We start from the raw sequence: 27,957 nt of genomic DNA, 5'->3' as shown, positions 1-27,957 counted from the left end.
TTTAGCCCTCCTACTCCATAAAATCAGGGAGCTCATCCAACATGAATTCACTTTAGAGAATGGCACTTGGGGAATCTGTAGATGATCTCTGAGAGATTGCTGTTCTGTTAGGAAGTCTGAGCCAAAACTAACCTCTGTGATAATGAATGGAAACAAAGGATGAATTTAGGGAGAGTTGGCTAAGTGGAGAGAGATAGGGCACAGAGTCAGACAGAACCATGCAGGTGTCTAGGTGACATGGCGAGACCCGAAACGGAGACTCATTGACTGAGCACATTATTCCCACCCGTGACCTCCCTCCACAAATAAAAGGACAGACCCCTGCTGTGTGTGAAGTAGAAAGAGAGAGAGACAGAGCAAGATAGTGTCACGACTTCCACCGAGGCTGCCTCCCCTCCTTGTTCGGGCAGGCTTCGGCGTTCGTCGTCACCGGCCTACTAACCACTGCCGCCCCAATTATCATCATCACATTTGTCTTGTCTTGTCAATCCCACACACCTGGTTCTAATCCCCTCATTAGTCTGTGTATAAGTGTTCCCTCTGCCCCCTTGTCCTTGTGGGTGATTGTTTGAATGTGAGAGTAGTGTAGCTCGGTGGAGCTACTCGTACCATTTTGTTGCCAGGGTAGATATTTCCCATGTGCCTATGTATTGTATGGCGATACCATTACATTGTATTGCCAGGGTAGACAGTTTCCCCTGTGCCTGTTTCGTTTGTCGCTATTCCAGCGTATTTTGTGTAATGGAGGAATAAACTCTGTATTCGGTGAGTACCCTCCTGCGCCTGACTCCTTCCATCACACCCATCACAGATAGACAGACAGATAAAGGGGGCATTCAGTACCTCAGATAACTTGCTCTTGGACAGTATAAATCAAAACCAGATAACCATCCGGACAGTCATTTCACAACCTGATTTACATTCCATCTTTCCCTCTGCCTTACATACACTGCAATAGAGAATTAATCACTTATTATCAGTTAATAATGCTTAAAATATCAATAATTTGTTAGTAACACGTGCTCTATTTCAAATAGAGGTCCAACTATTTTTCCGGTATCACCTGGATTTGGAATTCCTGAGTCTATAGGGAGTCTTTTTTTTGCCTAGTTGTCAGACATCCGTATTCCCTTCAAACTGTTATAATTTACTTTGTGTTTCATGCAGAATGTGCAGATATGTGACCTTGTGCTCTAGCTCTCTTCCTCTATGACTCAAAGTCAATGATGACTCAACCTGGGATGAGCAGAACAGAGCAGACTATAGTGAAAGCATTCCCTTACTGCCTAGTCCTTCATTTACAGGCACCGTTAGTAAACAGAACTGTTTGGTTCTGAGAAAAAGTAATTTGATTTACTGTTTTTTCTCAGGGAGTGTAGAAAGATCTCCAGCTGTGGACGTTTTTTCACACAGCATGATACACTTACATTAACACTGGTATGAATCAGTGAGAGAGAACTCATACTTATACAGAAACAGGGCTGGAAAGATCGAAAGGAGGGAAACAACAAAAGAGAGTTTAAGGCATCTGAGGAATACCACTGTGAACATTCCATGTACACTGAACAAAAATATAAACGCAACATGTAAAGTGTTGGTCCCATTTTTCATGAGATGAAATAAAATAATCCAGAAATGTTCCATATGCACAAAAAGCGTATTTCTCTCAAATGTTGTGTACACATTTGTTTACATCCCTGTTAGTGAGCATTTCTCCTTTGCCAAGATAATCCATCCACCTGAAAGGTGTGGCTTATCAAGAAGCTGATTAAACAGCATGATCATTACACAGGTGCACCTTGTGCTGGGGACAATAAAAGGCCATTCTAAACTGTGCAGTTTTGTCACACAACACAATGCCACAGATGTGTCATGTTTTGAGAGAGCATGCAATTGAAATGCCAACTGCAGGAATGTCCACCAGAGCTGTTGCCAGAGAATTGCATGTTCATTTCTCTACCATAAGCCGCCTCCAACGTCATTTTAGAGAATTTGGCAGTAGGTCCAACCGTCCTCACAACCGCAAACCACGTGTAACCACGCCAGCTCAGGACCTCCACATCCAGCTTCTTCTCCCGCGGGATCATCTGAGACCAGCCACCCGGACAGCTGATGAAACTGTGGGTTTGCACAACCGAAGAATTTCTGAACAAACTGTCAGAAACCGTCTCAGGAAGCTCATCTGCGTGCTCGTCGTCCTCATTACGGTCTTGACCTGACTGCAGTTTGGCATCGTAATCGACTTCGGTAGGCAAATGCTCACCTTCGATGGCCACTGGCACTCTGGAGAAGTGTGCTCTTCACGGAACAAGTCAAACACCGAAACATAGATCGTGGCAGCTAGTACTCCGGGGACGACGAACGCCGAAACCTGCCCGAGCAAGGAGGAGGAGCAGCCTTGGCTGATTCCGTGACAGTACCTCCCCCTTGACGCGCGGCTCCAGCCGTGCGCCGACCCCGGCCTCGGGGACGGCCAGGAGGACGCGGAGCAGGGCGAGTCGGATGACTCCGGTGGAAGTCCCTCAACATGGAGGGATCTAGAATGTCCCTCCTGGGGACCCAGCACCGTTCTTCCGGACCGTACCCCTCCCACTCCACGAGATACTGCAGGCCCCCCGTCCGACGCCTCGAATCCAAGATGGAACGGACTGAGTACGCAGGAGCCCCCTCGATGTCCAACGGGGGCGGAGGAGCCTCTCGTACCTCATTCTCCTGGAGTGGACCAGCCACCACCGGCCTGAGGAGAGACACATGGAACGAGGGGTTAATGCGATAATACCTGGGCAGTTGTAACCTATCTCCACCCCCCTCCAGGTGTCGCCCATCTTCCCCATTACCCCCAGTGTATTTATACCTGTGTTCTCTGTTTGTCTGTTGCCAGTTTGTTTTGTTTCGTCAAGCCTACCAGCGGTTTTCCCCTTGCTCCTGTCTTTCTCAAGTTCCTGTTTTCCTGGTTTTGACCATTCTACCTGCCCTGACCCTGAGCCTGCCTGCCGTTCTGTACCTTGTCACACCACCCTGGATTATTGACCTCTGCCTGCCCTGAACTTGAGACTGCCTGCCATTCTGTACCTTTTGGACTCTGATCTGGATTACTGACCTCTGCCTGCCCTTGACCTGTCGTTTGCCTGCCCCCTGTTTTTGTAATAAACTTTTGTCACTTCGACACTGTCTGCATCTGGGTCTTCTCCTGAAACGTGATACAATTTTTGAAGGGTAACTCTCTCAACCCCAATTTCAGCCTTTGCCCAACCTCTTCAAATTTAAAATAAAATGCGTTCAGTTGAGAAGTTGTGGGTGGTAAATGTAGTTGTACCCAGTGGCGGCTGGCCGATAGAGGGCGCTAGGGCGCCGCCCCCTTAAATAAAATTATTTTAAAAAATAAAATAAAAAATAAATAAAAATAATAATAATAATAATAAAAACATCAGTATGTCAATATTTGTGTGTTTGAAATATGGAATGCACACAGTAATATGTGTAAGATATGATAGAAAATCATATTTGCAACCTTTCCTCTGCCTGTCAAACGCCTCGTCAGCTCTGGGCGATACAGAAAGTGCCCCGAGGAGGCGGGTCTACGTAGCAGTTAAGTCAATTGCTAATTTAAGATATGAATGTATGACATAAAATGTAGCCAATCAGCGATCTTAAATCGAATCCAAGGAGGGCGATTATTTTATCGCCCCAAGCTCGCCCCTGATAAAATAAGGACCGGGCTCCAGTGGCGCCATTTTTACTAGACGACAATGGCGAGCGCAAACGTTACTCCTCCAAGACCCAACCCTAACTCGGTGAAATCTCTCCTCCAAGATCCGTTTGAGAGGAGAACTTTGTCAGAGAAAGTTCGGGTGAAAGAGCTGGGCCCAGATCAACCTGACCTCTCAATCAGACAGCAGGCTAGCGAGAAAGGGAAGCAGTATATGCGCGGCTTCTCCCGTAGCTGGTACACCAGGAAGGCTTGGCTAGCTGGGTGCACTGATGCTAATGCTTTATTTTGCTTTCCGTGCTTGCTTTTTAAAACGACGGGGTCAGATTCAGCATGGACAGGTACCGGAGTGAGGGATATGAAGCACCTGTCAGAGAAGGTAAAGAAACATGAGAACACCAGGGCACACATGGACAACTCTGTAAAGCTAGCTGTATTAGGAAGGGTGAACATTGCTACGCAGCTGGATGACGGCCACAGGATTGCGGTGAGGAAACACAATGAGGAGGTGGATAAAAACAGGCACATTCTATCCAAAATTATCGATTGTGTGAAGTTCTGTGGGGCTTTTGAGTTGGCCTTGCGTGGGCACGAGGAGACTGACTCCTCGGACAACCCCGGCATTTTCCGGGGCTTAGTGGATTTTGTTGCCTCCCTCGACAGTGTGCTGGAGGAGCACCTGAAGACAGCTACCGTTTTTAAGGGCACGTCAAAGACGATACAGAACGAGCTGTTGGACTGTATGCTGTCAGTGCTTAAGGATTACATCCTGGAGGAAGTAAAGAGTGCTGATTTTATCGCCATTCAAGCTGACGAGGCGACTGGCGTTTCCACCCACTGCCAGTTGGTGCTTGTGATACGCTACATCGATGCTAAAAGTAACGTCCAAGAGCGTTTTCGAGTTCATTTTGATCGAGAACGCAACCGCCGACACCATCGCTACAGCGCTGCTGGAGAGGCTCAGCACCATACTCTCACATGGACAAAAGGCCAAACTTATTGCCCAGGCTTACGACGGAGCAAGTGTGATGAGGGGAGCCACCGGCGGAGTGCAGCGTAAAATAGTGGATGTGTACGAAAATGCGCACTACGTCCACTGCTATGCACATCAGCTGAACCTCATCATGCAGCAGGCTACTTCACGCATCCCCAGGATCGGCACTTTCTTTTCCGACCTTGCAGGATTTTCTGCTTTCTTCTCCAGGTCTCCCAAGCGAACCACCGTGCTTGACGAAGTGGTTGCGCATAGACTCCCAGAGCCTCTACAACACGGTGGAACTTCCACAGTCGCGCTGTAAACACTGTGTACGAGTACAGGGATGACCTCCTAACGTGTTTCCAGACCATCAGAGACTCTGGGAACTTTGATGCCCCGACTGTCAGAGAGGCGGGGGGCTTTGTGAGGATGCTCGAAGACGAGGCTTTCTGTTTTTTCCTGGCACTGTTCCACAAGATCATGCCAAATGTGGACATGCTTTTCAGCCAGCTGCAGAAGAGGAACATCGACCCTGTCTTCATTAAAGCACTTGTCCAGAGGTTCACAGACAGCATGCTAACAATCAGGTAAATAACTATATTTACTATTGGCTGATAAAGATGTTGTTAGAAAGATGAATAGTTCACTTACAACAGTTTAAAAGCCTAAATGTGTCTGGTCATCAAAGTGAGTGATTATCATAGAGCTGTCACAATTATATTTGTTTTAGTATTTTAAAAGGAAAGAGAAGACACAATCAGACGTTGATAATAATGCAGGAAAGTACTACACAGTTTGTAATAATTATTCAGGTGTCCACCAGGTCAATTTCTAGAAGAGGCCTAGTTGTTATTGAAGATTAACTTTATTGCTAAGTGCACAGCAGAACAAAATGATGTTGCATCCCTCTCACAAATGTAATAGAAAAAGGCTTTAAAACGTAATAACATCAGTTAATTATGTACATCACAGGTTAAAAGCAGTTACTAGACATAGTTTGTGTGTATATACACACTATCTGTCTGTCTGTCTGTCTGTCTATATATATATATATATATATATATATATATATATATATATATAAAAAGTCACTGGTTGTGTGTTGAGGGGGAATTACAGTGAGTTAAGAAGTCTGATTGCAAGTTATCAAATTAAACTTTATTTTTGGACCCAGGGCCTCAATTCCCTCTTTGTGTGGGGACAGCGCATCTGACGAGCAGCAACAGCCCATCAAGCGACGGAGGATGCTGGGACCAGGAGAACAACAGAGGTTGGCTATAGAGGTAAGTTGTGATGTAATTGTCAGTGTTTCCCCCCTAGAACTTTTTTCAGGCCTGGTAGTATGTAGCCAAAACCCTGAACAATCAGCACCTTGGTAATCATATACTTGAGTTGGACATAGGCATGTGTCAGTCAGGATCACTTGCATCAAAATAGCTTAATTGCAAATTAAAGCTGATGATGTATCTTTACAGGTATGTGATACCATCCTGAGTCATGCCAAAGAGAGGTTCTCCCTTCACCCAGCACCTCATCAGCGCAACACTATTGCACGGAGAGTTGTTCCCACAACACAGTGTGAAGTTCCCCGATACAGCGCTTGAAACAACCGTGGAGGCGTACCCCATGTTGAACAAGGCCAAGCTCAAAACCGAACTGTCCCTCATCTATGAGAACAGTGAGTTCAAGGCTTGTAGTGGTGCAGTGCCCCTGTACCAGTTCTTAATGGAGAACAACCTTCAGAGCACTTTCACAGAGACTGCCAGCCTCCTCAAGATCCTCATCACCACACCCATGACAACTGCTGAGTCAGAAAGGTGCTTCTCTACACTGAAAAGGATCAAGACCTTCCTGAGAAACAGCATGACACAGGATCGCCTGAACGCTCTGGCCATGCTCTCCATGGAGAAGAAACTTGTCAGGGACATTCCTGACTTTAATCAAAGGGTCATTGAGAGGTTTGCCACTCAGAAGGACAGACGGGCAAAATTCCTGTACAAATAAGATGACAGACACACACACACAGAGCAGCTCTGGCCGCATGTTTCTTTGTATATAGTTGACCTTAGCATAAAAAATCCAGTTATATATGGTACTCTAGAAAGTCTTAATAGTGTCTTTGCTAATATTACTGTATATATGTTGTTTTGTATCAATTAATTGTTGCAGTTCTGGAGCACATTAACAATTAGTCACATTTAGTATGATCATAAAATACTGTATGCTATTCTTCCAGTCAAAGGTTTGAGTTCATCCACTTGATATCCATTTCTATATTATACATCCTTTTATACAGTGTAAGATTTCCTATAAACGTTATAATAATTTCATGTTATTGTCCACTTTCCACTCTGTTCTGACAGCATGCCTGTTGCGTTGCCTGTTTACTACCAATGGTGAAAAGTTCACTTTAAATGCAAATGAAAGGCTTGGGTTTGTGTAATATGTTTTTGTGTAAGAATGCCTCAACTTTTTAATATTGGCATTAAATAATTACTGAATGTTTCACTGAGCACTGCTGTCCTGCAGTTTGTGTTAAAATATATCGCGATGGTTACAGGAAAAAAAAAGTATGGCACAGCCCCACCGAGAATATTTTTCACCAGCCGCCACTGCTTGATATCCATTTCTATATTATACATCCTTTTATACAGTGTAAGATTTCCTATAAACTTTATAATAATTTCATGTTATTGTCCACTTTCCACTCTGTTCTGACAGCATGCCTGTTGCGTTGCCTGTTTACTACCAATGGTGAAAAGTTCACTTTAAATGCAAATGAAAGGCTTGGGTTTGTGTAATATGTTTTTGTGTAAGAATGCCTCAACTTTTTAATATTGGCATTAAATAATTACTGAATGTTTCACTGAGCACTGCTGTCCTGCAGTTTGTGTTAAAATATATCGCGATGGTTACAGGAAAAAAAAAGTATGGCACAGCCCCACCGAGAATATTTTTCACCAGCCGCCACTGGTTGTACCTGATCCCAACATTTCTCACTAAAGCATATTTACCAGAAGTCCACTGGCACGCTCTGATAATACAGTTATGTGCATTGCATCTATTGCCACTTGCAGTGTAAATTCAAATCCCCCATGGGGCACAAAAAAAAATGGTGAAATGTGGACTCACATTTATTGCGTTATTGTGTTGGGAAGAAATGTCCAATCATCACCTTGAAAATGAAAAGGGCTCAGTTCAATCCAACCCGCATTGCAGTATTTACGCAGTAACTATTTTTCCAATGGTCAAATTAACTCACAGATTGGTTTTGGGTACTGTATAAAAACGTACAACTACTACCAGGGGGACCTCTCTGCTTTCACTTTTCTGAATGAAAAGTGTGTGGGCATCTGATGAATTGTGTAAATAAAGGATTTGGAGAAAAAGAAAAGATATCTGCACCATGTGCGATTAGAACTCACATCCATTGATCTATGAAGCAACTGTATGGAGTCAAATCTGGTTCAAAAGTCGAACATACATTAGATGACGCGAGCAAGGTGAAATGTCATTGCACGATCAAACATTAGGCATTTTCTATTGACCCAGGTTTATTCAGGTTTCCATTGACCCAGGTTTATTTGACAAAAGCAATGTCGCCCCCCAAATTTATTTTGCGACATGTGTAATGGAAACCGCAGATATAGGAGACATTTTCTAAAGATAAAAAAAAAAAATCGTTCGACGGGTGGATTTTTATTTGGTTGAATTTTCATTAATGCGACAAATTATGATGGAAATGTTGTTTTTATAATAAATGATGATTGCCGAATACTTTTGAAGGTATGCGGGGCTCGTGATGTCATCACGTAACTATAAGCGCCACTCCACATTTAATTCTAAATGCCTAGCCTACTGCTTGCAAAATCTATTTTTTCAACTATGAAAATAATGTTTCTTTGCAGGACAAGGATTGTCCTGACTTTCAAGAATGCCTGAATTGCTTCACCTTGCTTTTCTGATTGGCTGGGTTGGCTGGCAAGTTTCAACCTCTAATTATTGCAGATCTACAGGAGTGCAAGTTTCACCATCTAATTATTTTAGATCTACAGGAGTGCAAGTTTCACCATGGCACGGACTAGCCTAGGCATGGGCGCTAGATTCGTGGCGATATGTTAGGCACATGACAGTTATGAGAATATAACAAATATTAGTCAATTATTGCATTCTATCCATGCTGGCTTTCACGGGCTACCTGAGACATGAAACAGATAGGTGGGAGGGCATACAGCTGTTGCCAATTTATTAATGCCGAATTTGCCTAAATGGGTAATGGAAACACATCAACCAGTAAAAAAAATGTTAGACACCGTAGGTTTTTGGGAAAAGACTCCATACTTTTTGGGGAAAGTCGTCCCCCCTATACAACTGTCTTAGCGGACTGCGCCACCAATCAGTCATAGCTGTTGGGAAAAAATACAACCAGTTGATATAACCACCATTGGCATCTATTTATTTTTATGATGGTTGTAGCTACAAATATAAACATATACTCCTCATAGTCTACATGTTGTTTTCTTCTTCTTAAAGCACATACAGTGCCTTCAGAAAGTATTCATACCCCTTGACTTTTTCCACATTTTGTTGTGTTACAGCCTGAATTCAAAATGGATTAAATATATTTTTTTCTTACCCATCTACAAACAATACCCCATTATGACAAATTGAAAACATGTTTTTAGACATTTTAGCAAGTTTATTGAAAATGAAATACAGAAATATCTCATTTACTTAAGTATTCACACCCCTGAGTCAATACTTTGTAGAAGCACCTTTGGCAGCGATTAAAGCTGTGAGTGTTTCTGGTTAAGCCTCTAAGAGCTTTCCACACCTGGATTGTGCAACATTTGCCCATTGTTCTTAAAACAATTATTCAAGCTCTGTCAAGTTGGTTGTTGATCATTGCTAAACAACGATGTTCAGGTCTTGCCATCGATTTTCAAGTAGATTTAAGTCAAAACTGTAACTCAACCACTCAGGAACATACACTGTCTTCTTGGTAAGCAACTCCAGTGTATATTTGGCCTTGTCCTTTAGGTTAATGTCCTGCTGAAAGGTGAATTCCTCTCCCAGTGTCTGGTAGAAAGCAGACTGAACCAGGGTTTCCACTAAGATTTTGCCTGTGCTTAGCTCCATTACATTTCTTTTGAATCCAGAAAAGCTCCCCAGTCCTTAACGATTACAGGCATACCCATAACATGATGCAGCCACGACTATGCTTGAAAAAATGGAAAGTGGTTTACCCCAAACATAACACTTTATATTCAGGACAAAAAGTTAATTGCTTTGCCACAGTTTTTGCAGTATTACTTTAGTACCTTGATGCAAACAGGATGCATGTTTTGGAATATTTTCACTCTGTCAATTAGGTTAGTATTGTGGAGTAACTACAATGTTGTTGCTCCATCCTCAGTTTTCTCCTATCACAGCCACCTGTAACTGTTTTGAAGTCACCATTGGCCATTGTTTAAATCCCGGACTGGTTTCCTTCCTCTCCGGCAACTGAGTTAGGAAGGACGCTTGTATCTTTATAGTGACTGGGTGTATTGATACACCATCCAAAGTGTAATTAATAACTTCACCAAGCTCAAAGGGATATTCAATGTCTGCTTAAAAAAAAATATACATCTACCAATAGGTGCCCTTCTTTGCGAGGCATTGAAAAACCTGCCTGGTCTTTATGGTTTAATCTGTGTTTGAAATTCACTGCTCGACTGAGGGACCTTACAGATAATTGTGTGTGGGGTACAGAGATGAGGTAGTCGTTCAAAAATCATGTTAAACATTATTATTGCACACAGTCAGTCCATGCAAGTTATTATGTGACTTGTTAAGCACATTTTTACTCCTGAACTTATTTAGGCTTGCCATAACTGTCACGCCCTGACTCAGGGGACGCTTATATGTTGAGTCAGGGTGTGTATATTCCTTGTTGTGCGTTTTCTATGTTTGTGAACTAGTATGTATAGTTCTATGTTGGCCGGTGTGGTTCCCAATCAGAGGCAGCTGTCGCTCATGGTCTCTGATTGGGGACCATACTTAGGCAGCCTATTGGCACTGTCTAGTTGTGGGATCTTGTTCCTTGTAAGGTATGTTGTGTGGTCTACCTTGGACTTCACGTTTCGTTTCGTTTATTGTTTTGTCGTGTGTTTATTTAGTTTAATAAACATGTACGTATATCACGCTGCGCCTTGGTCTGACCCGTCATTCAACGAACGTGACAATAACAAAGGGATTGAATACATATTAACTCAACATGTCAGCTTTTCATTATTTATTTTTTATGTACTTTTTTTTTAGAAAAACATATAATTCCACTTTGACATTATGGGGTATTGTGTGTAGGCCAGTGAACAAAACATCTCAATTGAATCCATTTTAAATTCAGACTGTAACACAAAAACATTTTGAAAAAGTCAAGGGGTCTGAATACTTTCTGAAGACACTGTAGATGTGTGTGAAACGGTAAGCGGAAATGTGCCTTACTGCCTTTTGAATTTTGTGTAACGTCAGTAGTAATGTCTAGTCAAGGAAGCATCATGCAAAATATTTTGGAATAGTCCACTTAACAAGACCATTGCCAAATAAGGTGCGCTGTCACCTGGGTTGCGTTCAGTAAGTTTTTACTTTCTGGAACGTTCAATTGAACAAAAACTGTGCTGTACTGAACGACCAGTTAAAAAACGGGGAGGGGTTGAGTTGTGGGTAGGGGAATGCTGTCAGCATGGCCACTGCCATTTAAATACAGTATATCACTCTGCTTCAATTCATACCTCGCCAGTCGCCACCAGTGGTCGCTACACCCACCAAACTGCAGCAACTGCACAGTACCTTAAAGTCTGTTCAAGAACATACAAGAGCGTTTTGAGGAAATGTGTCATTCAGTACAAACCGTTCTGCAACGTAGCAAGCGTTCAAGCGAACTGAACCACCTTTGCTTTTATAGTAAGCCTTCAGTTGGTACCACCAAGCACATCTAGAAAGGAGTGTATTTCAAACCGAACCCCTCCCTTGAGATGACGTAGGTGCCTCTTCATCACGATTTCAATGGTAGAGTTGAGCCGCTAGGGGCAAAAATAGCTAGATCTACTACTAAAAGACCAAAATATATAACTTTTGCAACGAGCTGTCAAAATCAAGACCAGAATTGATGTATTTCACTATAACTAAGCCTAAAACATCATTTTTTTGATGAAACAAATGTTTTTTCTTGAAAGGTATTCTTTAAAATGGGTTAGAAGTTCGAAACTCGTAGGCATTACGGTGGGACTCATTGGGTTAAGCTGCAGAACTGATTTCTGAAATGCCAACCTGAGTACGTCCTTGAAAAGTGTGTGGGGGTTTTAACATTATTGTAGCATATCCTCCTAATGATGACAAGGTGGAGGAGGATGAAATGCTACGTAAAAAGGGGCTCCAAAGCTGTCCAGTCAGAATGAGAAACTAGCGACTGAGACCATGGTTTTTGGTGTTGCGCTTACTGTATATTAGCACATTTTTTGCATTTTCACACTCTTGCTTCAAAAACAGGGCACTGTATTTCTGGCCCTGAGGTAGTTCTGTGGTTTGGTCAGTAGTATCTGTCAATGGCACCTTGTTGAATGCTGAGGAATGTGCAGCTGTGCAGTGCAGCTATGGTGTGGACTTAAACTCAGCATTTCTCCAGTGTCTCTTTAAGCCCTCAGGGCACCAGGACTGTGTGAAAATCTATGCTGGAATACATTGACCGACCATGACATTGTTAGTATCAAACATCGCAAAATCTAAACAGTTATGATAGATAGTAATGGAGGACTTACTACCCTTGCATAGGTCAAATGATTGATGTTGAATATGGGCTTGCTTGCACAGCTACTTGAAAGGAACACTTGATCAAATGTGGTCTATAAAGGCCAATTACCCCACATACTTTCTATTCAAGGCATAATGACATAAAGCCTAACATTCATTCATTAAGTATTTTATATTCACTTGACAAAGTATTGGAATGTGCTTGATAGGCCTATGCCATCACTATCACGTCCTGATCCTACTGCTGCAAGGTCATATTTTAACCACCACACAGTGACTGACACCTGACTGACACAGTTGGTTGGGCTTGGGCATTACTGTACTATGGAAAAGCTTCGCTTAGTGACCAATTGTGCAATGTTACAACTCCTTTCTGCCAATGACATGTGGTAAATATTGGCCTACGTGTGGTGAGCACCGTCGGGAATCGATGTGAAACGTTGCCAATGTCTCTCATGCCTTGACGTTTGTAGCTCCCTACGGTGTCCCTGTGGAGGAAACAATTATCAGGAACTTACAACAACAACAAAAAATCAACAATGTAGGCCTAAGTCACATTTGGCATTACTGGAAACTTAGAAAAAAATCCCATAGGTACTGGGGAAATATAGGCCTATAGGCTGAAGTCTCCCACCTATGTGTCCCTCGTGAGAAGGAGGAGGCACATGGGGGTGTGTGAGTGATTCAAAAAATGGTCGACAGCTGCATCATTTTACTGTTTCAAAGTGAAACTCTCCTTTGGCCATTGCTCTTGGCCAATTCCTCAGAGATGGATCATCACAGTGGGTCAGGGCTGACTCACTCGGCACTTGAGTTATAAAACTCCAGAACACACGGAAGTAAACCAGTAGAGTAAAGTTTTGGGAGAGTAACGGATAACAGTGAAGGACAAATTATTTTTTCTCCCTAAAGATGTTTGATAAATATATATTTTTCTAAGTATTTAAGACAAGAGCGTCCTGCAAAGTGTGTTACATACCTCATATTTGCTTGGCTTTCCTAACACTTACAGCTGTTTTTCCTGCGTAGAACTTTTGCAAAATGGGTTACCTTCTGCAGATGACGGTCCTCATGGCTATCGTGCTGTGCGTAATGACAGGAGTGATGGACAGGAGGATGGAGGTCACTGAAGCAACGGTAGGAATTTTCCAGCTTCTTTCAAATATATTATAATATACACTAGATATACAAAAGTATGTGGACACCCCTTCAAATTAGTGGATTCGGCTATTTCAGCCACACCCGTTGCTGCCAGGTGTATCAAATCGAGCACACAGCCATGCAATCTCCATAGACAAGCATTGGCAGTAGAATGGCCTTACTGAAGAACTCAGTGACTTTCAACATGGCACCGTCATAGGATGTCACCTTTCCAACAAGTCAGTTCCTCAAATTTCTGCCCTGCTAGGTCTGCCGCGGTCTACTGTAAGTGCTGTTATTGTGAAGTGGAAACGTCTAGGAGCAACAACGGCTCAGCCACGAAGTCATAGGCCACACAAGCTCACAGAATGGGACCGCCGAGTACTGAAGCGCGTAGTGCGTAAAGATCATCTGTCCTCGGTTGCAACACTCACTACTGAGTTCCAAACTGCCTCTGGAAGCAATGTTAGCACAATAACTGTTCGCCGGGAGCTTCATGAAATGGGTTTCCATGGCCGAGCAGCCACACACAAGCCTAAGATCACCATGCACAATGCCAAGCGTCGGCTGGAGAGGTGTAAAGCTCGCCACCATTGGACTCTGGAGCAATGGAAAGTGTGATGAACCACGCTTCACCATCTGGCAGTCCAACGTACTGGTTTGGCAGACCCCAGGAGAACGCTACCTGCCCCAATACATAGTGCCAACTTTTAAGTTTAATAATGGTCTGGGGCTGTTTTTCATGGTTCGGGCTAGGCCCCTTAGTTCTAGTGAAGGGAAATCTTAATGCTACAGCATAAAATGACAATCTAGACGATTCTGTGCTTCCAACCTTGTGGCAACAGTTTGGGGAAGGCCCTTTCCTGTTTCAGCATGACAATGCCCCCGTGCACAAAGTGAGGTCCATACAGAAATGGTTTGTCAAGATCGGTGTGGAAGAACTTGACTGGCATGCACAGAGCCCTGACCTCAACCCCATCGAACACCTTTGGGATGAATTGGAACGCCAACTGCGAGCCAGGCCTAATTGCCCAACATCAGTGACCTCACTAATGCTCTTGTGGCTGAATGGAAGCAAGTCCCCGCAGCAATGTTCCAACATCTAGTGGAAAGCCTTCCCAGAAGAGTGGAGGCTGTTATAGCAGTGTATCTATCTTTCTCCATTATTGTCATAATACAAACGTTATCTGAACTGGACCATGCATATACCCATTGTATGATGCAAAGTGCCATATGTGTGACCTGTGGCTTTTAGTCTTTCTGGTAGACTGCAACGGAATCAACATTGGTTTCTCTTGTGGCTGTTGTCATTCACAATGTTAGAGGTGAATAAGAGCACTTTGAAACTTCTAAAGTTAACCCTTTTATCCCCACTGTGGTTATTGTGTTACCAGGCATACCTGATGAAGTATGGCTATCTGCACACTTCACTGGATCCTCAGAACCAGGGCTTCCAGACAGAAGATGTAATTCAGGCCCTCAGGTAAAGTAGATCCTCACCAACACAAACTACAGTCTATGAACACAACAACAACTTACACGTGTGATTCTTCATGGCAATGTGTGATTCCTCTTCCCCAACACAAAAAATCTGAACACACTTACTCTAAATGCTCCTTTATGAATACAGATCCAAACACAGCTCTATTCTATAGCCTTTTGCAAGTCACATTGATATATGTACTACAATCAATGCAATTATTTAGCATAACATTTCCCATTGGAAGGAAATGCTTCCTTGCCTTCCATTTATAGTACACAAATGCTGTATCTGCTATTGGAGCTTTCAGTCCTTCACTTCCCTAGGGTGTTCCAGAGGGTGACAGACCTGCCTGTCACTGGAGTGATTGACAAGGCCACCCTAGAGATGATGAGACAGCCTCGCTGTGGCATAGAGGACCCCTTCAACCAGAAAACCCTCAAGTACAGAGTGCTGGGTGAGTGAAGAAATGTGGACAGGATATTGTATGTGGGGGTGGGATGGACCAGTGTTTCCCAGATGGTTGGTTGGAACTTAAAACTTTGGGAGACACTATGCACATTAAATTATAATAAATAATAATCCTCACCTAATAAGAATAATCTTCACCTACACAATTGTGTTTTCTCGTCTAGACAGGTGTTTGAAGTAAAATGCATGTTTTTTGTCTCTACTGTAGGCTACTGGCGCAAGAGAAGCCTGACCTGGCGCATCTACAACTATACTCCAGACATGCGGAAGAGTGAGACAAAGAGGGCCATCCGCTCTGCCTTTAAGTATTGGAGCGATGTGGCTCCCCTGAGCTTCCGAGAGGTTGAGTATGGACGAGCCGACATCAGGATCTCATTCCACGCGAAAGATGCCACTTGTGCCGTGCCTTTCGACGGGAGGGGTGAGTCTGCCTATGGGCCCGAAACAATTGGGTTGGGATTGGAGTTACAATAGTTTAACACACACACACACACACACACACACACACACACACACAGTAGTTGTACCCCTAATTGGAATATAAAATAATGTAAAATATTTTACATTTGTAGGTCACGTGCTGGCCCATGCTGAACACCCAGAGTCAGGGATTGTTCATTTTGACGAGGATGAGTTTTGGACCGAGGGCATGTTCTACGGCACTAACCTGCGTATCATCGCTGCCCATGAGATAGGCCACGCCCTGGGCTTAGGCCACTCGCAATACAGAAGTGCTCTGATGGCCCCTCTTTACACCGGCTACCGTAACAACTTCCGTCTGCATCCCGATGACGTAAAAGGCATCCAAGCTATGTATGGTGAGTGGATCCTTAGTTTGACCTAAGGATTTTCTGACCTGCTGGCTTGCCATACACAGTAGTACCTCCTTATCAGAATACTTTATAATTACAAAAGGGCTCAAATGTCACATATAATGCTTTCATCCTCTAAGTCTAATCCCTTCCACCAATTCTGTCTGTCTTAGGTAATCGTGGTACAAGTGTTCCAATTGAGCCCACAGTGACACTCCCCACAGACAGCCTCCCTGATGCTGAGGGAGACATCCCAGACCCCTGCACCGCCAGGTTAGATGCCATCATGTTGGGTAAGCTGTCTGCGCACAATACTGGCCAGCGATATACAGTCAAGAGAAGTCTCCCTTGGAAGCACTTATTTTTGCCTCACTAAGTTTTGCCTTCCACTAGTCAAGAAAGATTGTAGCAATATTTCTTACTCTGACAGAGCCAGCTAACCTTATTTTACTCTCTTCATTGGAACTGAAGATGGGATTTGACAGGTTGAGATCACACTCTGATTGGACCTTCAGTGTTCTATTTCGTGCCCCTCTTTCTCATCAGGTCCATGGAGGAAGACATTTGCCTTCAGTGGTGATTATGTGTGGATGGTGTCTGACATGGGATACAATGCACCCATGAAGATCGACCGGCTGTGGACCGGACTGCCTGGGAACCTGAACGCAGCCGTTTACTCTCAGAGAACCAACAAAACATACTTTTTTAAAGGTGCAATATTTTCTCGACATTAAAATGTATTATGTTTTTGATTAACAAATTAGGTAACGTGAGACGATTTTAAAAGAAAGACTGATAGTATGAACTATGTAATACTTGTGTTAAATTACTTGACAGGTCCCCTGTAGCTCAGTTGGTAGAGCATGGTGCTTGCAACGCCAGGGTTGTGGGTTCGTTTCCCATGGGGGGCCAGTATGAAAATATATGCACTCACTAACTGTAAGTCGCGCTGGATAAGAGCGTCTGCTAAATGACTAAAATGTAAAAAAAACTTGACAGTGATTGACTGACAGTGATCTGGCCCAGAATGTGTGAATGTGTTACTGTTCATCTCACTTCATTTCAGCCTAACTGTTTCTGACCACAGGTGATGAAGTGTGGAGATACACCAGTTTTCTCCTGGACTACGGGTACCCCAAAGAGCTGAAACGCCTCCCACCTAATATTGATGCCGCTTTGTACCTGGAGAAGAATAAGAAGCTGGTGTTTTTCAAGGTAGTTGAACACAACACAGCACAAATAAATCAATACTTTTCAACCAGTAAACTCAACATTGTTACAAATGACAACTGAGCTTTATGGTTTCAGATAGATAGATTAATGATAACAACTGATGCCTTAGCATTTTTACCCACTTGAATGTGATGAATATGCCAAATATCCACCTTACAAAAAACGTTTTGTACTAATCATCTTTCTCCTCTGTTGTCTGTCTCCTCAGGGTACAGGTTATTGGCAGTGGGATGAGCTGCTCTCCAGTAACCTCAACGTGTACCCCAAACCCTTGTCTAACCTCTTCACTGGGGTGCCCTCCAGCCCTGACGCTGCCTTTACCTTGACCAATGGAAAGATCTTCTTCTTCAAGGGAGACAAGTACTGGCGTGTGAACAGTCTACTGAGTGTAGACAAAGGCTATCCACTCAGCAAGCGTGAACGCTGGATGCACTGTTAGGAGCCAGACACTAGAGGGTAGTAGACACCATAAGCCTTGATAGGGTGCTGACGTGATGTGTGCTCAATTGACCTTTCAGGGAACCACAACAACAACTACAACCACACTGTGATAACATTGTGTTCACACTGTGAGGGGTCTGGAAACCATATAACCATATTTATATGTACCGGTACATGATTTCAAGTGAGGATTGAGTTAGGTACAGTCAAAGTACATAAAACTGAAATGTTATGTCAAATGAATTCTTCTTGAAACACAAGAACCTTTATCAGGTTGAGTATTGAGTGTCGTCCCACATAATTAAAATGCCTTTATAGTTCTGGAGCAGTAACCTGCTGGGTTTGTTCATATCATTATGGCCTGGCTCTTTTCTTCCAAACAGCCCAAACATGTTAGGCTTAGATCAGACTGTGTGTGTGTGTGTGTGTGTGTGGAGAGGCTATTTGTTATGATCTTAGGGGGCCTTCCAGGGGGGCCATTTTCTCCCTCACAACAGATGTGGATTGGATTATTCAATTGTTGTGTGCCCTCTTTTCAGTATGTGTACTGATTTCAACGGTGTTCCAGTTAGAAACTTCTCGTTTTCTTTTGACGTTTCGCTTGCAGATACTGTGGATGGGTCTGAAAAAGTATTTGTGAGTTTATTGTCGCCATGTTATGCATTTCTAGGGCAATGGTGTAAATATTTTATCACTGCCCACAAAGAGAAACATGATATCATTGGTGTTTAGACACAAGCTTTCACATTTTATAACTGGTTTATAATTGTGTACTAATGTTGCTGTTGAACCTCATCATGCTTATTGATGTTTTTATAGTCATGATGCTCATACAAGCTAAAGGGAATTCACATTTCAGTGTATAGGCCTACCTTTTGAAAATTATTTTTGTACACTGAACAAAAATATAAACGCAACATGCAACAATTTCAAAGATTTTACTGAGTTACAGTTCATTTAAGGAAATCAGTCAATTGAAATAAATTCATTAGGCCCTAATCTATGGATTTCACATGACTGGGAAAACAGATATGCATCTGTTGATCACAGATACCTTAAAAAAAAGGTAGGGGAGTGGATCAGAAAACCAGTCAGTATCTGGTGTGAACACCATTTGCCTCATGCAACGTGACACATCTCCTTCACATAGAGTTGATCAGGCTGTTGATTGTGGCCTGTGGAATGTTGTCCCACTCCTCTTCAATGGCTGTGCGAAGTTGCTGGATATTGGCGGGAACTGGAACAAGCTGTCGTAGACGTCGATCCAGAGCATCACAAACATGCTCAATGGGTGACATGACTGGTGAGTATGCAGGCCATGGAAGAACAGGGACATTTTCAGCTACCAGGAATTGTGTACAGATCCTTACGACATGGGGCCGTGCATTATCATGCTGAAACATGAGGTGATGGCGGTGGATGAATGGCATGACAATGGGCCTCAGGAGCTTGTCACGGTATCTCTGTGCATTCAAATTGCCATTAATTAAATGCAATTGTGTTTGTTGTCTGTAGCTTATTCCTGCCCATACCATAACCCAACCGCCACCATGAGGCACTCTGTTCACAACGTTGACATCAGCAAACCGCTCGCCCACATGACGCCATACACGCTGTCTGCCATCTGCTCGGTACAGTTGAAACCGGGATTCATCCGTGAAGAGCATACTTCTGCAACGTGCCAGTGGCCATCGAAGGTGAGCATTTGCCCACTGAAGTCGATTACGATACCAAACTGCAGTCAAGACCCTGGTGAGGACGACGAGCACGCAGATGAGCTTCCCTGAGACGGTTTCCAACAGTTTGTGTAGAAATTCTTCGGTTGTGCAAACACACAGTTTCACCAGCTGTCCGGGTGGCTGGTCTCAGACAATTCCGCAGGACAAGAAGCCGGATGTTGAGGTCCTGGGCTGGCATGGTTACACGTGGTCTGCGGTTGTGAGGCCAGTTGGAGGCACTGCCAAATTCTCTAAAACGACATTGGAGGGGACTTATGATAGAGAAATTAACATTCAATTCTCTGGCAACAGCTGTGGTGGACAGTCTGGCAGTCAGCATGCCAATTGCATGCTCCCTCAAAACTTGAGATTTCTGTGGCATTGTGTTGTGTGACAAAACTGCACATTTTAGAGTGGCCTATTATTGTCCCCAGCACAAGGTGCACCTGTGTAATGATCATGCTGTTTAATCAGCTACTTGCTATGCCACACCTGTCAGGTGGGTGGATTATCTTGGCAAATGAGAAATGCTCACTAACAGTGATGTAAACAAATTTGTGTACAACCTTTGAGAGAAATAAGCTTTTTGTGCATATGGAAAATGTCTGGGACCTTTTATTTCACCTCATGAAACATAGGACCAGTACTTTAAATATTGGGTTTAGATTTCTGTTCAGAATATATGTATGCAATTACTTTTTTCATCTAAGACATAGTTGTGCAAATTAGTCATGACAGTCAACAATAACACAATTTCAACAGGCCTTGTTTCCTTTATGATGTAAACCTACTCTGATGTCATTGCAATGGCTAATTAACAACAGAGACACCAAGATTAGAAAAATACTTGAGGTCAGAGGAGCCTATGACGAGAGCCATGTGCTTTCATGCATGATACTTGTGGGCTGCTAAAGTTTCGGAGCTGCCACAGCAACACCACTGCTTAAACCAATCAGGGAGCAGGAAATCACCCCCATTTGTTGCCTTTAAGGTCCTCTGTGTTTCTGATTCCAAGGCAGAATTTGGCCGCTGATGTTGCTAGGTGACCAGTGAGGGAAAATAGAGCCATTTAGCCTCAGACAAATGACTCAGACAGCTTTTGTTTTTAAACTAATTTAATGGTTTATCTTTTCAATTTCCTATTGACAATTCTATACAGATTCAGAATAGTTGAGAGTACTGAGTGAGAGTAGGCCTACTGTCCCTCTAAAATTCTAAAACAAAAGTAAATTACAATTTTAAAAACACTGATCATTCCTTAGTAACCTAGAGTACAGCAAATGTATGCTCACATTTTTACCATAGCATATTCCTTCAATGTTATTGATCATATACATTACTGAATACAGGTACTGCACAGGTAAAACTGCCTAGAAATTGTAATGAAAACAAGCTACTGCTCCAAAATAACTGACATAACCAAGTATGGTTTGAAACAACATTGTATAGTATTGCAGTATTGCTACCTCTAAAAAAGGCACTGCAGTTACAATGAAAACAAACGTAAATTTCACTTGTAACAGTTGCCAATCTCCATCGTATTTAGGCACAGAATGGCTGCCGTGTATCTCTCTGGACCTGAACCTTCTACACTCAACTATACAGGCAGTTACTAACAAAAAGGGACAAGTAAACATCAATACACACACCTTAACATTACAAACGCACACACACTCACACAGACAGCAAACACTGGTCAGAGAAATGTGTCTCGAAATGTCCTCTTCTTTGTCCAGTCACAGTGCCTTGTCAACATCAGCTGGTGTCCTGTTCTGCGAGGCAGTTGACCAGAGTTTACTCACCACTGGTTCATTTCAAGTCATTAAAGCACAGTTAACTCTAATTATAAAAGTTGATATCACTCGAGGAGGTAGCTCTCGTGCTATTCATATCCATTTCCATTCCCAGTATTGCTTTCTGAACAGTCCGTTTTCATCAGTCAAGTGATTTCTCCCACATGTAATCAATCAATCACATAAAAGCACCAGAGAAAGTATACAACCTCAGAAGTCAGATGAGATCATTTCTGCTCCTTCTTCTTCTTCTGACTTTGTGTACTCTGCTCTGTCCTAACCCCATAAGCATTTCAGTGCTCTCTGTTTCTCTCTCTCCGGCAGAAGTGGCCTTCAGACTTTTCACATGGACCTGCCACCGCTAAGAGCAGACACAACACAGGGAGAGGCCACACAGGCCCAGTCTATTGAAAGAGTGATTACAGCACACATCAAACGGGGGGCCAAACACCAACCACTCTCAGGGAACAGCTCACAGACCGAGGAACCATTCCATCGCCTTCCAGTCTGCCATTCCAAATGAGGTACAGTACAGTACACTGGAGGTTTGCTAGGATCGAGTGGTGCTTTGTTCTTCACTTGGACAGCATTCAAGGCCCTATTCCAGCTCAATGTATGAAAGATCCATTATTCTATAGACTCTCACATTGCCTAAATGAGAGCTGAGGCCCTAAAAGAGTAGTCTGTAGGGTCAACAGTACACTACATAGGGAGGAGGACTGTGGAGGAGGGACAAGAAACAAGTGGGTGGTCCCCTGCTTGTCCCTCGGTGCGTCAGACCCTGTTGACAGGTGTGGTGGCGGTGAGGGGTACAGTGGAGCTTGTCTCGTAGTCAAAGTCGATCATTGTGTGGTTGGTAGTGCCCAGGCTGCTGAGGGAGTTGCCTGTGCACATCTGTCTGTCCCTAAGACTCTGCAGGTAGCTCTGAGAGAAGGAATAAAGGAGAGAGGGGAGAAGAGAGGAGAGAGGGAATATAATCAGAATCAACCTAGGAATGGGTTCTACATGTTGGAATTCGATTAGAATAGAGTGTGTGTGAGAGCGAGACTGACCGGTGCCAGCAGGTCTCCGGCGTAGCGTTTGACAGGGGCGGGCTTGCGACGATACGTGCCCTCCTGCCCACTGCTCTGCTGGCGCTTCTTGACATCTTTCTGTCTGATCCGCATCAACTGGACCCGCTTCTGCCTCCTGCTGATGATGACTGAGGAGAGAGAGACGAGAGAGAGGAGAGAGAGGAGAGAGGAGAGAAGAGAGAGGAGAGAGAGGAGAGGAGAGAGAGGAGAGAAGAGAGAGGAGGGAAGAGAGAGGAGGGAAGAGAGAGGAGGGAAGAGAGAGGAGGGAGAGAAGAGAGAGGAGAGAAGAGAGAGGAGAGAGAGGAGAGAAGAGAGAGGAGAGAAGAGAGAGGAGGGAAGAGAGAGGAGGGAAGAGAGAGGAGAGAAAGAGAGAGAGAGAGAGAGAGGAGGGAAGAGAGAGGAGGGAAGAGAGAGGAGAGAAGAGAGAGTAGGGAAGAGAGAGGAGGGAGAGAAGAGAGAGGAGAGAAGAGAGAGGCGAGAGAGGAGAGGAGAGAGAGGAGAGAAGAGAGAGGAGGGAAGAGAGAGGAGGGAAGAGAGAGGAGGGAAGAGAGAGGAGGGAGAGAAGAGAGAGGAGAGAGAGAGAGGAGAGAGAGAGAGAGAGAGAGAGAGAGAGAGAGAGGAAGAGAGAGGAGAGAGAGAGAGAGAGAGAGAGAGAGAGAGAGAGAGAGAGAGAGAGAGAGAGAGAGAGAGAGAGAGAGAGAGAGAGAGAGAGAGAGAGAGAGAGAGAGAGAGAGAGAGAGAGAGAGAGAGAGAGAGAGAGAGAGAGAGAGAAGAGAGAGGAGGGAAGAGAGAGGAGGGAAGAGAGAGGAGGGAAGAGAGAGGAGGGAAGAGAGAGAGGGAGAGAAGAGAGAGGAGAGAAGAGAGAGGCGAGAGAGGAGAGGAGAGAGAGGAGAGAAGAGAGAGGAGGGAAGAGAGAGGAGGGAAGAGAGAGGAGAGAAAGAGAGAGAGAGAGAGAGAGAGAGAGAGAGAGAGAGAGAGAGAGAGAGAGAGAGAGAGAGAGAGAGAGAGAGAGAGAGAGAGAGAGAGAGAGACGTGTTTACTCAATTAGTCATTTCTTAGTAATTCTACAGAGCACATGAGAACTTTAGGGGAAAATTAGACATTCTTAAATCACCTGAAATGTAATGTAAAAAACTGGCTTGGGAGACAATCTGTTTTGTTTCAATGCCAGAATAATGTTCTCTAACGCCATAAAACTATTGTTGCAGTGAAGAGAACATAATATAACCCATACTCCATATTGAGATATAAAGATGCATCATACTCTACAAACAGCTTCCTCTACCTCCCATGCTTACCACAGAGATCCTATACATTACTTCTATATGTAATTCTATGATGCTTACCCTCAGTGTGTGAGAACCCCTCGGCCGTCAGCTTCCACTGCACCAGCACCCCCATGAAGCTGAGTGCCGGCCAGATACCCATGATCACCCAGCTGTACCAGCAGAGCGACGGCGCTGGCGACAGCCTCAGGCACTCATATGCGTGGCTAGCCAGCGCCAGCATCTCCACAAAATAGTCGGCGCACACCGTCATGATGGCCGCCCCGAAGACAGACGTAGACAACACGGTGAAGAGCTTCTGCCACTGCAGGGTGAGCACGGCGAACAGCATGCCTGTGCCCAGCAGCACCCCCAGGGGCACCCAGACGGTGGTGGGGGTGTAGAACTGGTGGGTGACCAGCAGGGTGGCGAGGGCAAGTAGCAGGCCCAGTAACAGACCCGTCATGAAGAGACCCACGGAGCGCACCAGCATGGTGACCAGGCCACACAGCAGGCCGATGCCCAGGCCAATACCCGCCGAGGCCTCCACACTCAGCTGGGTGTCTAGCACCCGCTCCTTGTGGCACAGCAGGAAGATGATGACCGAGCCGAACATCAGGCCCGACAGGAACATGACCGCTTTGAAGCAGCGATATCCTGGGAGAGAGGAGAGAAGAGAGGTGAAGAGGGAATGGTGAGGGAGAGAGGAGAGGGGTGGAGAGAGGGAATGGTGAGGGAGAGAGGAGAGAGGAGAGGGGTAGAGAGGTGGAGAGAGGGGGTTAAAAAGAAAATAACACTTATTTAAAGTTGTACTTTAAATGGGGGGAGATTCAATAACCTGAGGAATCTAACAGTAAATAAATATGCAGGTGATAAGTTAAGGCTTAAAGATAAAGTTATATTGCAGTGGCTAGGGCATCAGCAACTCGTATCCAACTATATAAATATTACAGAATTTCAACTGAAAGCAATGTAATGCCATATAAATTACCCTACAATTAAAACTAAAAAGAGAGGTGGTGTGGAGGAGCAAGAAGCAATTGTGGTTATTAAGTTGGATTTGGTGAGAAAAATGTAATAAATGAATAAAGTCAGTTTTTTACTCTATTTGTAATCATTTAAGGCCAGGCACCACACCCTAATATGATTATTGTTTTGCTGTAGATTGCAGGAAATGTCAGTTACAGGTGTTAAAAAATCAGCAGCACCACCTTGTTAAAAAATCCTGGGGAGAACCCTGCTGTATAACACATTAGCAGACATATGATATGTCTGAATACACATTCCCTATCCCCTGCTCTACTACATTGTTTGCCTCCCAATTGGCACCCTATTCCCTACACAGTGCACTACTTTTAAACAGAGCCATATGGGCCAAAGTAGTGCACTATATAGGGAATGGGGTTCCATTTGGGATGCAACCCTTGTTACTGAAGCTTTAGTTTACTTGTTGACGTGACATCGTTGGGGTATGCCTTGTGGCCTTCACCCAGTGGTGACCTTACCAATGAAGCAGTAGATGATGCCGAACAGGCAGCACATGGAGCAGATGACGGCAGGGATGACCTCATACTTCCTCTCGATCTCCAGGCTGCAGGTGTTCACCTCGGCCAGGCCCTCCCCTCCAGCCCCGTCAGGGTCTGTCATCTTGGGGCTCCCTCCGACCGACCAGACCACCAGGGAGACAAGGAGGAGGAGGTAGGGGTTGAAGGTTGGGACTGAAGGATGAGGAGTGGTGCTGTTATCTGGAGTTCATCAGAACAGCTTGGGTGCCTGTAACATGAAAGAGAAATATCTGAGTAGGTCATAGATCATCACAGGACATCACAATGCGTTAAAAACTCACAATGCAATAAAGTATCTTACAGTATTTATTTGTCTCTGTTAAGACTTTAGGGCACAGTACTGGCAAAGAAGACTGAGCAGACGTCTTAGCTCAACTTTAAAATCTAGGGCTAGGTTAATGAACACTGCCTTAGATGCCTTACCCACAAAACAGAGAACACAAAGTGGTGTGTTGCAGCGAGACTCCATTGATGCTAAATGACTCAAAAGTGTAACATGTTGCATGTAGGGCACTCCAGAACCCCCCCTCCTCATCTGATTCAGACCGCTGACCCCTCACCCCTCCTCACTCCCACCAGTGTTCCCCGAGGCTTCAGGAGAAGTGTGAAATCTGCTGGCTGTGACTTCTCCCTGGTGACTCTGCATATGGTGCCTGCCAGACACTCCATATGCTGCTAGCCTCCCATAATAACACACAGTACTGTATACTACGCATACACCCTGTTGCCATGACTACAGTCTCATTGGAGTACATAAACATGGCCAACCACATACTACAGAGACATCCTGTAGTACATTGCTGAAAAACACTGTACTAAAAAGGCCTATAGACACCAGTACTGAGTACCGGCACGTCATATAGAATATTGACTTATTGCAGTGTCTGTCTACTCTACTGTATGTAGGCAATTATGACCATTCTAATCAACATAGCAGCAGATGTCCAGTGTCCACTCAAACGCCATCATTTTCTGTGAGCATATTCAACACTGATTTAATATCAGCAGCAAAGACCCACTCAAGTTTATTGGGGTCAAAGTTGTTTTCATTGTTTATCTACAACTCTCCTAAATTGGACTTGAGGTGTCAGTGTCAGTGTCATGCATTTAAACTAGGCTATGTAGTAAAAATGTCAGGGTGAAAGTCAATTACTTTACTAAAAGTAGGGCTACTACAGACATCGAGTGGTGCTAGTGAAGGGTTAATCAGGCAGCCCCAACTCCCCTCCCAGTCTGCCTGTTGGGGAGGATGTGTAGGACTCATTGCTCAGGGTGGGCCGCTCTCTCTTGGGCTGCTGGCAGGCCTTCTTTATGATCTCACCTCAGTTCTGATCTGATTACAGCAAACTCACGTTTTCAGGCTCAGGAGAAAAACAGTAAAAGAGCTGGCTTCCTGCTCTCCTGATCTGATCTCTCACTTCTCAGTCTCCCCCTCTTTCTCTTCATCTGTCTTCTGCATTACTATCTCCCTCCCTCCATTCTCCCAAACTTTACTTCTGCTTTTAAACTCCTCCTTCCTTCCCCCTCTCTCTGAGATACATTATGACCTGGCCATGACTTGACATGGAAAGAATGAGGGCCCATTGGAAAGTATCTCTCTGGTTCACTCTCTTTTTCCAGAGCTAGAGGAAGAGTTCTCACTTCATTCCCTCAGTCCTTCACGTGTCTGGCTTTGTCTCGGCCAGATAGTCCTCTCTGTTCTGTCTCACTTGTTTTCTAAAGGCCAAAGACAACTCAAGACAAATGATCTAGCCATCTGAGAGCTCCACAGTTCCACTGGTCTGTTGTGTCTGTGGCACTACTTTCCCAGTAGGTCTGAGAGGATGAAGCCAGGATAATGAATGCTTTAGAATGAGACTGAAATATGATATACAGAAGTCATTCAGTATGTAGGCTAATAATGTGCTGTGCAGTATCACCCATATTGTAAAGCATAAGGGCATTTCACCTTGAGGCTATAGTTTGGACTTCTCTTTCATCATATTCAGTTACGGTGACATGGATGGATTTTGTGGCATTACCTCAAACCTGCCCTAGTCAAGGTTAACACACTAACAGGAACTTTTATCGAAGTTCATGACAAAAAAACATCCTCTGATTGTGCAAAAGACAGAACTTTTGCAAACTATTAAATATATCTGTTTACAGTCAACATTCTTGAAGAGTAATGGAAAGCTAAGATAACTGCTCACCTCTGAAGACATTAAAAAAGCGACTGCAAGGGTGTTGTGGTAATCCATCAAGTCGCACAACTTGTGAATCCGACCGCACACACTCACACACACCAACTCTCTCCCACGTCCATGTGTCTGTCCCCACATTGTCCCTGTGTGAGTCACAATGGTGGCCAGTGTATGTGTGAGGCCTGGAGTCAGTGCCGCTCAGGGAGAATGGAGCCATTATGGGGCAGCACAAAGGCTCTGAAGCCCCAGCCATGACCTCTACTGGCACACACAGCAAAGCATGCTGGGAGAGAGGGCATACCAC

At 44.2% G+C, this 27,957-nt stretch overlaps 2 protein-coding genes across 3 annotated transcripts in view; one reads left to right on the top strand and one right to left on the bottom strand.

Annotated features, from left to right (window-relative positions):
- The first annotated feature begins 13,345 nt into the window (after window positions 1-13,345).
- Window positions 13,346-18,920, top strand: LOC121578580 (matrix metalloproteinase-19-like). The gene is made up of 9 exons (XM_041892948.1): window positions 13,346-13,616; window positions 15,014-15,102; window positions 15,426-15,556; window positions 15,779-15,991; window positions 16,143-16,388; window positions 16,556-16,675; window positions 16,929-17,093; window positions 17,470-17,597; window positions 17,824-18,920. The coding sequence occupies exons 1-9, from the start codon at window positions 13,521-13,523 to the stop codon at window positions 18,052-18,054; spliced, it is 1,419 nt and encodes a 472-aa protein (XP_041748882.1). The 5' UTR covers window positions 13,346-13,520; the 3' UTR covers window positions 18,055-18,920.
- Window positions 18,921-20,871: 1,951 nt separating this feature from the next.
- Window positions 20,872-27,957, bottom strand: part of LOC121577835 (transmembrane protein 198-like) — a 37,321-nt gene continuing 30,235 nt past the window's right edge. The window contains exons 1-5 of one of the 2 annotated variants that reach the window (XM_045212318.1): window positions 27,663-27,757; window positions 25,411-25,678; window positions 23,987-24,562; window positions 22,620-22,768; window positions 20,872-22,491 (exon numbers count right to left, since the gene is read on the bottom strand). In XM_045212318.1, coding sequence (XP_045068253.1) covers window positions 22,342-22,491; window positions 22,620-22,768; window positions 23,987-24,562; window positions 25,411-25,552 — 1,017 coding nt within the window. In that variant the 5' untranslated portion in view covers window positions 25,553-25,678; window positions 27,663-27,757 and the 3' untranslated portion in view covers window positions 20,872-22,341. Of the gene's footprint in view, window positions 22,492-22,619; window positions 22,769-23,986; window positions 24,563-25,410; window positions 25,679-27,662; window positions 27,758-27,957 lie in introns of those variants that run through there. The other variant, XM_041891762.2, reaches the window with a different exon arrangement.

The sequence above is a fragment of the Coregonus clupeaformis genome, unplaced genomic scaffold (genome assembly GCF_020615455.1).
Source record: "Coregonus clupeaformis isolate EN_2021a unplaced genomic scaffold, ASM2061545v1 scaf0005, whole genome shotgun sequence".
Lineage (NCBI taxonomy): Eukaryota > Metazoa > Chordata > Actinopteri > Salmoniformes > Salmonidae > Coregonus > Coregonus clupeaformis.
The sequence above is the reverse complement of the archived record's forward strand: the minus strand, read 5'-3'. Positions and strand labels throughout refer to the sequence as shown.